Source organism: Oryzias latipes, chromosome 15 (assembly GCF_053564925.1).
Source record: "Oryzias latipes strain Hd-rR chromosome 15, Olatipes_Hd-rR_3.1".
NCBI classification, from domain to species: domain Eukaryota; kingdom Metazoa; phylum Chordata; class Actinopteri; order Beloniformes; family Adrianichthyidae; genus Oryzias; species Oryzias latipes.
In genome coordinates, this window is record NC_136251.1 from 31650519 (window position 1) to 31667168 (window position 16650).

Consider the following 16650-nt stretch of genomic DNA (forward strand, 5'->3'; position numbering starts at 1 on the left):
GTCAAACCGAGGATGTGTACTTTCCCAGCGCTGGCAGCTACGCGCTAACGTAGCTCACCAGGGACTATGATGACATCATTGAGGGGTAGTAACGTCCGGATGTGAAGACGTTTTTTTCCCCCTACATCTCTCTGCTTGGAGGGATAAATGTAGGCGAAGGATTCGGATTCTGCTGGTGTCTCGCGATGATTGTCCTAGAAAAGTGCAGCAAAAGAGGGGAAGCTTGGGTGTCTAGACGTTCCCCCTTGAAGACCAGAGCTGGACAAGGAATGGATGGACGGATTTTTTGATTTAAATGTAGGTTCAGAAGAGCACCTCTATGAAACTGGTGATTGACATCCTGATCTCTGAGGCTGAATATTTTGATGTAAGGGGTTTTCAAGCGTTACTGCTAACATCTAGTTTAGCATCACAGAAACACCAGATGGCATTTAAACCCTACGTTCCTAAAACAGAAACAAAATGCTTTGTTTCCTGTAAATATTATAGATTTATCTCTACGTAGAGACGATGACTGCAGCATTTGTTCTAAAGGTATTGAGGCCATGTTGAGCAGACTGTCCAGTGTTCCTCCTTTCATCATTCACATCCAGCAGCTTGATGGAGGTTTAAGTGTCTCCTAAAAAAAAAAAATCAGTATCAGCTCTGAAATCATGATGATCCAGCAGTGAGTCAGCATTTTATCTTAGAACCGTCTGTGATGCTCTAGAGATGAGATTGTTTTCTACACAACTATTTCTGTTTCTGTTTTTACTTAAAATGCCCTCTGTAGTTTGTTCACAGACTGATCAGCTAAAGTTGCAAACAGTTATCTTGTTAAAATTGCTTTTGCATCATTCATCATTTTTATATTCTGTGTTTTACTGTGAAGTACTTTGTGATTTCTATCTTGAAAGGTGCTATACAAATAACGTTTATTATCATCATTATTATTAACAATGATTCCATTGAAGTGTAAAGTTCAAACGTCACAAATCTTAATTTTGCAGAACAAAATACTAATAAGTATAAGTAATAGTACTTTTAAGAAGTAGCAGTAGAAAATAATTGAGTTTTCAGACAGTTATATCTACATTACTTATCTATATTCTTTGTTTATGAGCTTTTATGTTTTAAAATACTTTCATCTGTGAGGTTTAGGTGATTTATTATACTTTGAAATGGTTTAGAAAAGTAATGTCAGGCCAGACACTGAACCCACTGAGCAGAATAACTGGTATCAGGGGTTGCAGAGGTTAATCAACCCGTCTGCAGTTTGGAAGAAGCTCAGCTTTAGAAGCTGCTGGAGCCACAAAAAGCACCACTGTTGGTTTTATGATTTCTTGTTCTCCCCATTTGCGTGAAAAGTAAGCGTAGGTGAAACCAGGCTGTTGGGGACAAGCAGCAGTGTCATCATGGGATGTCCACGCCACCCTGACCCTGCCTACCCCTTTAGATCATCCAGGAGATAACCAAGCTCCTCCCGGCTGGGGGGTCTCCTTTGATGGACATACGGGCTCACTAGCAAGACATCTGGGGGGGCAATCATGACAGCTTTCCAAATTATTTTAACTGGCTTATTTCCAAGTGAAGGAAGCGCTCTGATGTCCAGCGTCGGTTTGAACACAGTTGGTTTCTAGAACAAAGAAGCACGCTCACAGGTTTGATCAGAGCCTGTTTCTCCATACAGACAATAAGTTTTGTTAGGAAGAGGGGAACCAAAATCTGGACCTCCTCTCTGGTTCCTGCAGCTTGCAAACAAAGGTTTGCATGCAGAAAATAATGTGGAGACTCCTTATTTCCTTTTGCACTGAACACAAGAGTGAAGATTCACCTGAATCCAGGTGTGCACCAAACGTGCCAACTCTGGTCCCCTAAAAAGACGGGTCCAGTTTACATGCAAATGGGTTGCAATTGTATGTGGTCCACTTCAGTGTGAATGACCGTCCGGTCAACAACACTGGAAGTGAAAGATATGACAAAGGAAAAATGAATCCACTGCAAGAGTCTAAAGCAGTACCCAACAAAAAACAAAAAGTCTGAACATTTCTTCACAGTAAATACTGTACATGCGGGCGCTTCATGAGATCACTACGCTGATTTCTTCTTCACAATTATATCTTTAATTTCTGGTCAAAACTCTTTCATGTATTACTGCCCCCATCTGGTTATCTTTGGAACTGCAGGATAACGTCTGGTGGTTTGGTTCCTTCTTTTGTTCTTCCATTTTCCGAGTGACCCGGATGCAAAGGCTCCACTTAATATGAAACTGATGCTCCCCCATCAAACTAAACTAGTCAAGATCTTTCAAAATAAAAGCACTTTAACACAACTCTGGGTAGAATCAACTTCCTCTGAAAATTTTCTCTGAACAGTTTAACCAGAGGTACACTTTCTATGGGGAAGGATTTGTCCAAACTTGGTGCGTTTTTGTCTGCTTTTGTATTACTATTAAGAGTAGTGTTGTGTCCGACCATCAGTTTCAATGGCATGTTGAAACACCAAGCTGCAGTGTGAAGGCTGGTTTCCTGACACGCTTCGTTAGTGTTTCCCTGCACTGAACAGTCAGAACTACAGAGAAGCAGAGAAAGGTCTTTTGTGTGAAAGTCATGTAGTATTTTGGAGGCTCTTGGAAATGTGTTCAAACCGAGGCGTGTTGTTGTAATCAAGCCATCAAAAACAGCAGCGAGTCAGAGGTCAGACAGTCACGCACAGACAAGTCAAGGGCTGTTCAATCAGGCTGTCAGTCCTGAGATCAGCTCTAATCAGCAAACTGTAATTGATTTGAATTAAACCGTCTGCCGTGCATCGCCGCATTTGCAGATTGAGAGGGTCAATTAGTCAAGGTCAACGTCTGGACAGCTGGAGGCACTCATGGCTAACCTGAGCTGCGTTAGGATTCAAACTCTTTTCTTACAATATGAGTTTGATGTGCAGACGACTGATTATGGGATGGAGACGGATGAGTAACAAATCTGAGGTGATGTAGAGCGTAAATTATTGATGCGTTTTCTAAAGATCAAATGAAATTTATGACATTTCTTCTCAGAATTGGCATAAACTAGAGATTAAACTCTGAGCAGCCATTATGAAATTTATGGAATATACTTACTTATACATTAAACAAACAGAACTTAAATAGTACTTAAATACTTAATACTTAAATTGTACTTAAATAGTTAATAGGATTTTTTCAGAAATATCAGACTGTCGTAAAAATAATTGTTGCAGCCGGGATGAGCTCCAGAAATTCCTCATTATCTTGATAACTAAGTAGGATTTATCCAGATGATCAGTGCCAGAAATATTTTTTGCACAAAACATTTGAAACATTCTGCATTCCTCCTTCCTCAAACTACGATCCATCCAGGACGATGCAGGAACTCTTTGCAGACGGTAGAAAGGAGCTCTTGCTGCTAGAAGACCATGGGGGGAGTAATCAAGTCTGAGGGGATGGGAAAAAAAAAACCGGTGGGCCCCAAGGGACCCCCAAAGGAACATGAAGGCTCTCCCTCAGGAAGAGCAGCTGGCTTGTTATAGTTTCTGATCCTGTCATGGAAATCACCAAGTAAGACTTTGTGTATTGGAGAAAAGCCCCTCATTTACTTTCATGGATTATTTTAAGAGATGACAGTAATCTGACGGATCTACAAGTTCATTAAAAAAAAAAAGCCACAGAGCAATGTTTTGTTGTCCTCACTCCAAATTCTTCCTAATGCAGAGATGGACTCAGGGTGGCGTCTGCACAAAAACTCAGAGAGAGGCTGAATGATCTAATGGCAGACGGAAGATAAAAAGAGGGACTGGATAACCGACGGCAGAGGCAGCGGCACATAATGAGCAGATCAAATGAGTGTGCAGAAGGAAATGCCAGGAGTCACTTGCAGTACTGAAAGACTGATCTGCCGGCCGTTGCTCCCGGCCGTCACTCCTCCCTCCCTTCTCTCGCCATCTTTTTCTTTTAGCATCCCACCTTTGCTTCATTTTTATGAAAGTATTAATGATCCAAAATGGACCAGCTTGTAGATTTGATGTGAAAACTTGTAAACTAGAATGTGAGAACTTGCTCACCAAAAATCTGCATCTGTGTGTAAAAATATTCTGCTGTAAAGTTTAAAAAATAAAATCACAACTGACAAAATACCATTTGCATGTATTCATTTAGAGTTACAACCTCAAATCACTGCTCTGACAGAACATTACTTTAGCTTCAGTATCTGGTACCATATGCTCCATATTTAAATTTTAAAAATAAACAAAGTGTATTTATGACAATCTTTCTAGTAGTAGGACAGGAAGGTCATGATTAGTCAGTACAGAAAGTTTGGCAACAATGGCTTCAATATTTTCAGAGCTATTGAGCATCTTTATTTTTTTATATATATATATATATATATATATATATATATATATATATATATAATAAAATAAAGATTGACTTTCTGACAAAATTTTGAGTGTAGCATGAATTTGCTGTAGAGTCTTCATTACCAGCTCATATAAATGCAGACATATTTATATATTTAAAATAACATTTTTTTTTTGGAAATGCATTTGGAGTTCACTCTGAGTTAATACAAAACAATTGAAATACTTTTGTCACATTTCAACGTTTATCAGAAGATTTATTGAGGCTGGAAGTCCAAGTCCAAATCTAACTTTACCTCTGAGTGCTGCACTCCGATTGGTCGACTTGACAGAAGATTTATACCCAGATTGAAATTTTTGGCAAGCAAATTCTCACATTCAATTTTCACAAGTTTTCACATCAAATCTACAAGCTTGTCCATTTTGAAACTTTACCTTCATAATTTGTCGTATTTTTATACTTTCACCAATCAAGCCTTTTTTTCCTAATAGCCCGCTCAGGCCCCAGATTCCCTTTTTTCACTTCTTTTGCTTCTTTTCTTGCTCTCCCGTTCAGTTTTACATCTTTGTTTGGCTTCTTTGGATTTCTGTGAGTGGGACTCCCACTTTACAAAAGCGCCTTCTTAAAGAACAAGACGGCTAATTCAACCGATTTGGTCTTTTGTGTTCATTAAAGCTTCTTTGGATTAGCACCAGTTGAGGCCACAGATCTGAGGTCAGCGTTTTCTGGCCGTCTTGATTTGCATTGTCACCATCCAGGTGACAAGTGTTTGTTAATTCTGCACAGGTAGATAATGCAGCCTATAGATTGGATGGTCTGCTGCAGATGCCAGCCGTCACAAATGAAGAACCACCAAGGTAGTCAGAAGGCATTGATCACATTGATGTTGAGCGTGAAAACTAAGAAGAGGCCGTCCATGTGGGCATACCGTCAGCGAGCTCCTGCACATCGATCAGTCTGCCGCTGCGTCCGCGATCGTTCATTCTAGAACAATACCGAGTCTAAAAGCTCCACATTAGACGTTCTTGACAGAGTTTACTTCTGCCTTTCATGAAATCTGCTGTGTTGGCCTTAAAGGGCCGACTTTCACATTTCAGTAAACAAAGAGCAGTTTTTTCTTCTTGTTTGGAGAGGTTTACATAGTTTATTACAAAGATTCTTTCATTCATTTTAAGCGTTTTTCCCTTTCGGGGTCACAGGGCTGCTGGAGCCTATTGTTGCCACTTGTGGGCGAAGGCAGGGGATACCCTGGACAGGTCGCCAGTCTGTCGCCGGGTAGAATGTCCACAAACACACACCCATTCCCGCTAACACCTAGAGACAATTTAAAGTTGCCAATTAACCTATGAAGCATGTTTTTGGACGGCGGGAAGAAGCCGGAGAGAACCCACGCATGCACGGGGAGAACATGCATGTGAGGCAAGAGCGCTAACCGCTTCACCACCGTGCAGCCTCATCTTATTACAAAGATGAAAGATCCAAATTTCTTTTCCAATTAAAATGATTCAAAAAAAAAGCTGTAGTGAAGTTTTAACTGCAAATTTGTGGGAATATTGTCTTATTGTCCTCTGCTGTTTGGTGAGGACCGTTTCTTTTAATAGTTACATTGATTTATGTTTTTTCACTTCACACATTTCCTCATTTTTTTATGAATTAATACAATCAATATGAAACTATTGAATTATTCTTTAAACCATGTGGGACAGACAGGAGGGTGTGTCCACGATCAGTTTCATCATAAATACCTCAAAGGATTGGTTTCATTTAAATAAAAACATCACATTTTTAATTAAATATAAGTTGACATTTTTAATAAATCACCAAAAAAAGCCAACCTCCTGATTTTCACATTACTGTAGACGTCTAGCATGAATCTCTATAGATCAGGATGTTTGCAGATGACACTGATCTGTAGTGAGAGCAGGTGGAGGAACATCCAGAGAGGTGGAGGTTTGCTCTGAAAAGGAGGTCAGTCGCAGCAAGACGGAGAATCTGTGGCTGAATGGGAGGAACTGGGAGGCTACAGGGAGCAGAGGGGAAGGAGGACTTTAGGGTAGAAAGTCCAGAACAGCAGAAAGACATGAAGAGGGAAGCAGGTTGGAACAGGTGGAGGGAGGCTCCAGGTCTGACGTTTGACCAAAGGAAAGCTGTAGAAGACTGGAGAGAGCAGCCATGTTGGTGGTTTAGAGACTGAGGCAGAGGCAGGAGGAAGAGGTGGAGGCAGCAGAGATGAAGATGCTGAGGTTCTCTATAGGACCAGGATGGATCAGGAGTTCAGTCCAGAGGAACAGATTCATGCTAGATGTTCTGTGGATCCATGCAGGGAAGCAGATTAGTCACCACAACTATAAAGAAATGATTTAAAAGGAATTGTTCTGAGTAATTTTAGCTCATAATTCCAATATGTTTTACTGATACATGAGGAAACTGACTCAACACAAACAAGTGACCACTTTTCATGATTGGTCACCACTTTGATGCTACAGTTTTTTTTTTTTTTTAACTTGTCCTGTCCAGCAGCTAGGCAAACAGATGAGAGCTGAGGGCCTCTTGTGTTGGACATATTTTATTCTAACAAGAGGGGTTATTCATCTTCAGACAAACCAAAGGTATGTCTGAATAAACCCCTTTTGTAATTGAGGCCAAACTTTATTAATTTCAATCATGTTTGAAAATCTTTGGTGTTGGACCGGACGGAAAAGGAAAGAGGGGAACAAGAGAGAGGGACGTTAGAGAGAGGGGGGGGTAGGAGGGTGATAATAGGAGGGGAAGGGGGGTAAGACCATGAAGCAGCATAGAGCAGGCAGGTTTACTGGTTGTTTATCGTTACGGTACGGTTCACATGTAGTACAAAAAGGGCGGGGCCTGTTCACACACACACTCAAATATTATCAACACACCTGCTAGCCGCAGAAATGTCCACATGTCAACATGCACACAAAACAGATAGTGTTCACGAACGCATACTTATGCCTTTAAACCAACTAGTGTGAAATCTTTCATTCATTCAATCATGCAAACTATTAGTGCAAAGGTGAGCTAACACCTGTGCTCAGGTGAGTGTTTATGTTCTTCTAAAATGGATGGTGGAATGTGAAAAGAAGGAGGAGGAGCGCCCAGCCACCCCCACACCCATACCCCCGCCGCAGCAGCAGCGGCAGCCGGAATTCCCCCAGCGCCACACGGGAACAGGCAGGGAACAACCGCCCCCCGGGCGACCAAGACCGCCACCCAGGCCAGGGCCAGCAGGACCGCCGCGAGGCCCCCAGAGCCAGAGAGCAGGGAGGCGCGGAGGGAAAGAGAGCGCCGCCCCAGCCCAGCCAGGAAAGCAGCCCCCCGCCGCGCCGGAAGAGCCCAACGCAGGGCCCCACCGGAGAGGGACGCCCACAGCCCCAGACGAGCACCCCACCACCACCCAGGAGTTCCGGGCATCCCCCCGCCCCGACCCCAGGTACGAGCCAGGACCCCCCAAGGGAGACCCGCTCCGCACTCCAGGCAGCCACCCACCCGGCCCACGGTTGGTCCAGGTAGGAGCAAGGCAGGGGCCCGCCGCCCCCGCCCAGGAGGGGGGAACCCCGGGGAAAAAAGGGCGGCCCATAAGGGATGTTATAAATATGGCCCGACCAGGCTCGGCCATGTTGGAAGTTTGGCGGGGCCCAGCGCCCAGGGGCAAGGACCAGGACCCACCCCCAGGGAAACTTTGATGCTACAGTTGATGCTGAACCTGACCGTTTTCTAGCTATACAAGGCCTTTCTGGGTGAGGGGGGGGGTCATATGCATCTGCCTAAAGAGGACAAACATCAAAAAATCTGCTTCAGCCAAAGTGCTAAAGTCATCCCTCAGATGAAGGGTGGAGCAGCTGATGGGGGTGGAGGACCAGCTCTCCCTACTGAATCATGTGAAAGAAGATCTTCAACAGCCGTCATGACAGAGAGAAGCAAAAAGATCCAACAAGTGCAGGAACTAGATCCAGGTTTATTCAGCTTTCTATCAAATTTAGGCTGGAAATAAAAAAATAAAAAAAAACTGTTTCCTCTTTTTAGTAGAGTAACAAAAATCTTTGTGGTGGTTCCAGCAGCACCTTTCTCCACATCCTCTTTGTCTCAGTGAAAACTTGAGGATGGGTCAAAGAAGAAGTCACTTCAAATCGGCTTCAGAGCAAAATGTCAGCAGACAAAGTTGCAGAAAGGAGCAGCCTCACAAACGTCCCCTCCAGAAGGAGTCATTGTTGGTTGATGAGGACTGTCGGCCCCAAAACGTAAACCGGAATCATTCCTGAAGAGGTTCTTCTAACCCAACCAATGAGGAACAGGTCTGCTGAGGAAATGATGAACATGAGATGAAGAAATGTTAATTCTGTCCAGTAGAATGGACCAAAGAGAGCAACAGATGAACTCAACCAATAGAATGACAGCAGGAAATGAGAAATCTGGGGAATCATTTGTTATTTTCTTAGGTAATAATAAATATTTACATGTAAACTGCATGTCAGCTGACATCTTTAAGAGCGCATTAGCATCACTTTGTGTCTTTATTCTTTGTGAATGTAAAACTCGAGGCTATATTTCACATTAAAAGCACTCAACTGGCAAAACAGGAGTGAGATTCAATTACAGAGCTGTAATAGAGGCTGCAGCAGAGCACACTCCCTTATTCTTCCACGGTTTTTGTATTTATTATTTTTAGTGCTGCAGTTTAGTGAAGCAACCAGAGAAACTGCAGGAAAAACTGTTTCTGATCTGAGGTTCTGTTTCGTCCTCAGCATAGACCGATGCTGGGACATTTCCAACAGGGTCTCTGGTGTTCTGGATGGACATCCTGCTCACCTTTGAAAAGCTCTCAGATCTGCGGTCCACCGTTCACAAGACAAAAGCTCTACAAGGCTTTGGGGGGAACATTTTCCTCTGAGAATGCAGCAGGAATTGTTTTCAGAGACAAACTATGGTTGAGCCTGCATTGGTGACCTCATTTGACATGTTTCAGTCACATCTGGATTAAGCAGATAGTCCATATTGTGCCATGCACGGATTCTTGCGCATTACTTTCCCCTTTTTCCACAGAATCAATTCCCCTTCAGACTGGGCTGCTGCTCCTCAAACTAATGTATTCTACTGCGTTTTGAACGTCTGCTTAACAGCTAACCTACTTTTACTCGGAGTTAAAACTGACAACACTTCTGAAAGGTTTTTGCTCTCATTGTTTTCTTTGCCTCATTCTTTATTCAATAATCTCCATCCTCAGATGATTATCTTCATGATAAAATCTGTAATATTTGCAGACAATTTACACATTTTCAAGAATTATATATTTTATTTTGAGAAAGCAGAGAATCGCCGGATTACTCTGGCTGCTTCATACAACCACACGGAGGAAAGAGCTGCTGTGTTTTCTGCTCGGAACAACATTGAAAATAAAGTCAAGGAATTCTAAAGAAAAGGAAATTGGTTATGGCGTTTTTGCTTCTCTCATGTGATGTCACAATGCTCAGAGATCAGGTTTTAGAGGAGTACTCATGCGTGAACTGATCAAAATACCACTTTGGGTTGTTTTTAGCGAGGAATGAACATTAAAAAACACTTGAAATGCTTAAGTTGATTTTGCATGATATAGGCAATAGCCAATGCTGCCAGCCTGTAACGTAGAAAGTGGCAGAAACTAAAACCGACTTTCTTTGAAGAGATTTGGTTTTGACAAAGTCTAGATAATGAATCTTTTGGGGATTCTGAATTAAAATATTGGCGTGTTTGTCATGACCCGACCCTTCCAGTAACACATGAAGGCTTGTGTTTGATCAGATTTACAAGTCTGGCATTTCAGTTGAAAGAAATTCTCTCAATACATCCATGTATTTTCAGATAGAAAAGCTAAAAGACAAAAAAAATCTTTTTCATAATCCTTTAAAAGTATCCAAGAAAACAAAATATATTTGCTTCATTTAAATGTGGTTATAGCTAAAGATGAGCAACATTTTTACACCTTCTGCAAAAAAAACAAAAAAAAAAAGGTTGTAAATCTGATCCTAAAAAGTCTGCCTTAATGTTTTTTTTAAGTTGAAAACGTGGATTATCCTTTGCTCTTTAGGACCAGAAGTCAATTCTCTGCTGAAATTAAGGTGAATTCTGCAATTGCTGTACCTTTTGAAGAATACCCGAGTGAACACAGACTATTCAAAATACACATGTGTGTAAGGCTAAGGAAATGCTTTTGCTACTCAAACATGCAGTCAGGTCTTCACAGATAGCAAAGAAGCATTTAGAGAACAGCTGCATTAGATGTTTCATTTGTGTCATCGTCATACTGTCAGATCTCTGTCTCCCCCTCTGGTCACCAGCAGGAAGCATCTCCAGAGTTCTCGCCACCCTTCCTGGATGCTGCACACCTGACTCACTCACCAACCGCAGCAGACTTATGCACTTCACTGAGCTCAGCCCCATGCAAAGTATTGTTTGTGCCTTTCTGCCATGAGTGTTGCATTTGGACCTGATTTTCTGTCTCCTGACCCTGACTGTTTGCCCGCCACCTGCCCCAAACCTTGCCTGGATTTGACTATCAACTCCTGCCTGCCTGACCCTGATTTTAGTTTGTGGACTTTTGGCTGAGCTAATAAACCTGCTGCATTTGGATCCAGCCATCTGCCTATTCTTGTGACATAGTTGGATGGAATTAAGCAGAAAATTGCACCGGCATAAGCACAGATTTTTCTTCATGTCACAACACAGATGTTGAAAGTTTTATGCAAAGACAGAGCAAACTCTCCAGAAAAAGGCTCGAGAACTTTGCAGCTGATTCACTTCAGGCAGAATCAATTATTTGATTCATGAATGTATTGTGTGTGGGGGTGGGGGGGGGGGGGGGTATCATTCCTGCTTGAACTTTTTCATGCAAGACCCAGTTTGGTCCCTCCACCTGGTTAGACCCATGTTGAACACTGAACGTGCAGCTTCAGTGTAATCATTTAGTAGATATTAACTATTTAACCCAAAGTGTTGAGCAACAAAGCCATGCAACTCCCTCACACAGATGCATAACGACTTTCTTTTCACCCTTTTTTCCCCAAAGTCCAGAGCAAACATCAGCAGCAAGGTTTGTTAATGTTCATAACCTTGCAGAAAATCTCCATAAATCAGGTTCTGTATGGATGGTCGCTGCGCTCTTCGCCTGCGGTTCTTTGGACAGCAGCTTCTGATCATCTGGTGAGAAGAAATAAACCAGCGCCTGCTCTTTCGCCACATGTCACCACACGTAGGTATCAAACCAAATCACCGCTTTTCGACGGATTCTTTGCCTGCTGGCAACCTGTTAACGCGGCGCGGATCTGTCCATGGTGCTGAAATAGGGCTCAAGACAAGGACCCGCGCCGATCAGCGGGAACCGCAAGACTTCCGCAACATCTAAACCACAGCAGACTGACAGATAACCTCAGGAAGAAGATCTCAGATCCTCCACACGCACAGCCAGGTTATTCACGGCAAAGAAAAGTCTCCTGCTGATGCTTTACTCACGCGAAAACTCCGAAAAGCAGAACTCTGATTCCAATCTCCAAAGCCAGCTGTCGCATGCTTTTCATCCGCTGTGCCGGTGAATCGTTCATGGTCTGAGAGAATTTGGTGGAAAGACTCGGTTCCGTTCAGTGCCAAAAATCAGCACTTGCTTAATCCACAACACCAAGCGTTTCTACAGGCGGCGCGTCCTAGTCCCGCGAGCCGCGCGCCTCCATCGGAACTCGGCCAGACTCCTGCCTCCCTCGGCTGTCACGGCTCGTCTGCGGCTGCTTCAGTCCCTTCGGGCGATTTTCTTCATTCAAGTCAGTGGCTGACAGCTCCTCAGACACTGCTGCAGTTATTTCATCAAGGTTGGAGTTTGGGGAGCAGAAGACGCCGGTTAATGTGTGTCACGGCTCAGGCGCGGGAACCGACAGAGCGGGAGTAACGGGAAGCAAAGAGGGAGAGTCTCAGCGCCGCCTCTTCTCTCTCACTTCCAGACTTTAAAAAAAAAGTTTCAGGAGATCTCTGAACCTCGGTGAGACCCCCCAGCTAGTAATGAATAAAGCGATCAATTAGACAAGTTAGAACCTTAGAATGGCAGCTGCTGGAGTAAATGATCCATCGACAGTCAGACATGCACTAACAAAACGAACTCATAGGGAACCAGGTTCTGGAGAGCTGCATGGTTCTAAAGAGGCAGACAAAGACGAAGGCTGTAGCCCTCCAGGAAACCCCTCTGCATGCTTGAGCGTACACATTTTTACGTTCTTTCAAATGGACTTCCGTGCATTACCTTATGGTTAAATGCATGCAAATCAAATTATATTTTTTGAAAAAGGAGGAGACTGACTTTAAAGACTTCCTGAGGGCTTCAGTAAGTCAAGAAATGTCCAAGTTTTTAAAACAGATGCATCTCTGGAATACTTAGCTAAAGTACTGACATAGAAATCAGAAATGGATCTGTTGTGTTTTATACTCTGGGGTTTCAGGCGCCTATGAGGTCATTGTTGCTCCATTTCAAAAAACAAAACAAGAGGCGTGAGATGATAGGCTGGGAAGTGAGCTCTGACTTCAAAGCTCTCAGTCATCCATCAGGCGCTGCAGCTTTCAGGGTGTGGGGCATGTCTATTACAAGCCATCAACACGGCTTTATGTGGCTGCAGCACAGTTCTCAGAAATCCTGTGATTCTGGTCAGAAAGGCCTTACTGAGCCAGGCATTTCAGCACAAGATAATTAAATAATTATAGGAGAGAGAACAAATGCATCCTCTAAACCAGGGGTCTCAAACCCGCGGCTCGCGGGCTATTTGCAGCCCCCAAGATGATATTTTGCGGCCCCCGCCTCAATATGAAAGTTTAATGTTAATGCGGCCCGCCAGTCTGTGTGAATGACACCTTTTCAGTGTTCGCGGAGCTGACAACCAACCAATCACAGTGGGGTAAATACTCTTGGGGCGGGACATTTTCCGGGCTTGAAAGCAGGAAAACATTTAAGGCAAGAAACCTGACAGCCCCCTCCCCCACCACATTAAGGAGTTCTTGACTTTCCTTTTTAGAACGTATTTATTCGTTCGTAATTTTCTAAATCCATGCAGCAGTTGCTGAACTTGTTTCTGGGTCGCATGGACCCGGAGGAGGATTATGGTTACGGTTAGGCGCGCGGCGGCGTTCAACCCCGACCAAACTTGTCTCTTTGCTCCCGCAGGAGAGTCGGGTCGCTGCGCAAAAAAATGTCCCACACGTACGTGCGTGACACCTAACGGGGCTCTAAAATTAAACACGTGCTAGAAGACAACACGATTTAGTCTGAGACACTGAAAATATGTGTGACGTGTGAAAATGCAACGGTAGACGTGTTTGAGATGAACCAGCGCCACACCTGTATGTTGGGGAGACCAGGCTCGGGGGGGGGGGGGGGGGGGGGGGGATCTGCAGTAACAGTGGAGGACAGGAAGTTGGAGTTGTCCTTAAGATTCAATTTAGTTTTAATCTGCCTCTCCCCTTAGTACGATCTGTTATATCTTTTATATTGATTTGAACGTTTTGTAATGCATGTATCCTTTTTTAATCAATAGGTATTTTAAATGATTTTAATTGATCACTCAACTACAAAAACCATCAGGACACATTTCCCACAATGCATTGTTTTGTAGTCGATTGGCGGCTTACAGTCAGTATAGTATTACATTTCCAGTTGCGTTCGCTCAGGTTGGGGCCTTGCTGTCCCCGCCCCTTTCTCCTGATATTTGTGATGATTGACAGTTGGAGGAAAAGCAAAAACATCCGTCACACACCAGGTGATCTGTTGCCGCGTTTCGTCCACCTGGGTGATCTCAAACACGCTTATTTTGAAACTAGTAATAATTAAGATGAATTTCCATTGTTTTTTATAAAAAAATATGGGAGTGGCTGACTGGCTGCTCTACAATAACTTGTGACCAGGGTTTAAATGTTCTAAAAGTCATAAGAAAATCCAAAAATGGTTACTGAATTTTGTTTCTCCTTTACGGATTTGTGTTTTAAAAAGCAAGCTTAAAAAACAAAACACAGACTCAGAATTGAGAGCACATCCTCTCTGACGTCTCCACCTTCAATTTCAATAAGTCCAGTCCAGACTTAATGAAAATCATCTTCATCCACACTGAGGGTCTCAGCTGTGGAGGAAGTGCTGCCAAGTGTCCATCAGTAAGAAGAAGACAAGAGAAACCGTGTTCAGAAGAACCATTGATGGATTTACAGAACTATAGAATTGGAGTCTTTTGTGTTTAATAGTTAGAATTCAAAAGTGTTAACTGAACTGTGTTAATAAGGATGTTTAAATGAGGAAATAGATATAGAAGAATAAACAGAAATGTATTACTGATTTATTTACTTATTGATTTTTTATTTAGATTTTATCTGAATCAGAGTTTTATAAGCAAATTTTGTGCAGAAAACTGTTAATAGAGTATAGTATATGTTCCATACAAATTTACTGGCTCTCAGACACTCAAGTTGCGTGTGTGCGTTGAAGTTGCGGCCCTCCCTCAGCTAGACCCTGCCTTCAGTGGCCCCCAGCCAAATTGAGTTTGAGACCCCTGCTCTAAACAGTTTAAAACATTTTTTGAATGTAATTGCATAAAGTAATCAAATCAAAAGTTTAAAAAAAAAAAAAGCTTCTCCGTTCAGTCATTGCTGTCTCTTCTGGACATTTAGAACCAAAAACCTCACTGATGTTTCCTTGAAACAGAACTCTTGCAGTCATTCACCCTGAAACTTTATTTCTATTACTACAGCTGAGCAAAATCAAAAACATTTTTTTTAGAGTAAAATCACAACATTTATTTATTTCAACCATCTTTAAATGGAAATAAGAACATGTGGATTATAGGAGGTGACAAAAGCAGTAGATCTGTCTGCACATGCATTAGAAAAGCTCATCTGAGTTTGCAATTAACTTCTGATAATGTCAGGCGCTGCAGGTCAACCAACCTTAGTGAAATTACCCATAATCACTCCCATTAGCATGCGCACAAACTAGAATGTTGCAGAGATCAGCAGAGTGAGTCAATACTTTGTCATGTCCTTTGATATTTCAGGATTCTTAATTCTGTCTGACAGAAGTTATGAACCGGATAATGATAAATCATGTAATCAAATGGTTAGGGTAATGTTTGTGTATTCTACATTTGATTGCTTGAAATAAAGAATTTCAAATCAACATGCGTTCAATGGACGTGTGTTTTATACCTATAGTCAGGAAACTGACCTAAAAACTTTCATAGGGACACGTGAAAACGAGTTCTAAACAGTTGAGGCTAAAACATGGCAGCTGCAAATAAATTCTGGGGAGGAAGCGTTGGGGGAATCCAGAACTTCGGTTCTGTTGAGACCTGCTGGGCTGAAACTGCAAACTTTTGGTTTTGGTCCTAAAAAAAAAAAAAAAAAAAAAAAAAAACAATTAGATTCTAACTGAGGAACATTTGGAAAACAAACCGTGTCTCTCAGCAACTGCTGGCAGGAAATCCCCATTTCTGGCTCTTTTAAATCGTATTATTCAATGATTTAAGCTTATGTTTAAGTTTCAATAAACTTTCTGCATACTTAAAAAAAAAAAGATTAAATTCCCATCAGCACCTCTAGGCTTGATATAAAAGGAGTTTATAAAAAAAAAAAAAGGTCATCTAAGCAGAACCATCTGGAAACAGGTCTCAATGCTTCAGGTGGGAGGATGGCTTTTCTAAGTCCTCCATGTTGGACTGGACCTGCAATAAAGAAGATTTTTCAGTTTCTCAAAGGTTTTAGATTCTGTGACTAACAAATGTAGAGGATGTTATGATCAAGTACAGTTCTGACGTTAAAATATCAAATTTACATGTCAGCTGCTGCCTGCCTTTAGGGACCACCGCAGTCATTTACTTTTCTGATGGCTACATTAGATTTGGTTAATCTTTTACGTCAGATTCTCACCGACAACCCTCTGCATTTACCCGGACTTGGGACCGGCGCATGGAAGCACTGGCCTGTGCTCCATGTGGTTGCATTACCTAACCAAACCTAATTTGTTTTGTTTTGTTTTTGATGTTAACCTATTTTTGGGAAGCTAGCACACTTGGGAAAGATTCCACTCAGTAACATTTAGTAATTTAAGTCTGATTCTAAGGAACATTTAAATCTTTTTGCATTTAACACTTTACCTTTAAGCTTTTATAATGAAAATGAAATGCAATGAAAATGCAATTATAAAACCATCCAACGTAAACCAACGCAAATGCAATACCCAATATAAACCGTAATGAAAATGCAACACGCAATGCAATATGTAATGAAAATGCAAA

At 42.2% G+C, this 16650-nt stretch overlaps 1 protein-coding gene across 4 annotated transcripts in view; it reads right to left on the reverse strand.

Moving 5' to 3' along the window:
- plpp4 (phospholipid phosphatase 4) overlaps positions 1–16650 on the reverse strand; it is a 54860-nt gene that overhangs the window by 35788 nt on the left and 2422 nt on the right. The window contains exon 1 of one of the 4 annotated variants that reach the window (XM_011484758.4): positions 11852–12428. The exons of the other annotated variants lie outside the window; for them this stretch is intronic. Coding sequence (XP_011483060.1) covers positions 11852–11940 — 89 coding nt within the window. The 5' untranslated portion in view covers positions 11941–12428. Of the gene's footprint in view, positions 1–11851; positions 12429–16650 lie in introns of those variants that run through there. 4 annotated transcript variants of the gene reach the window in all.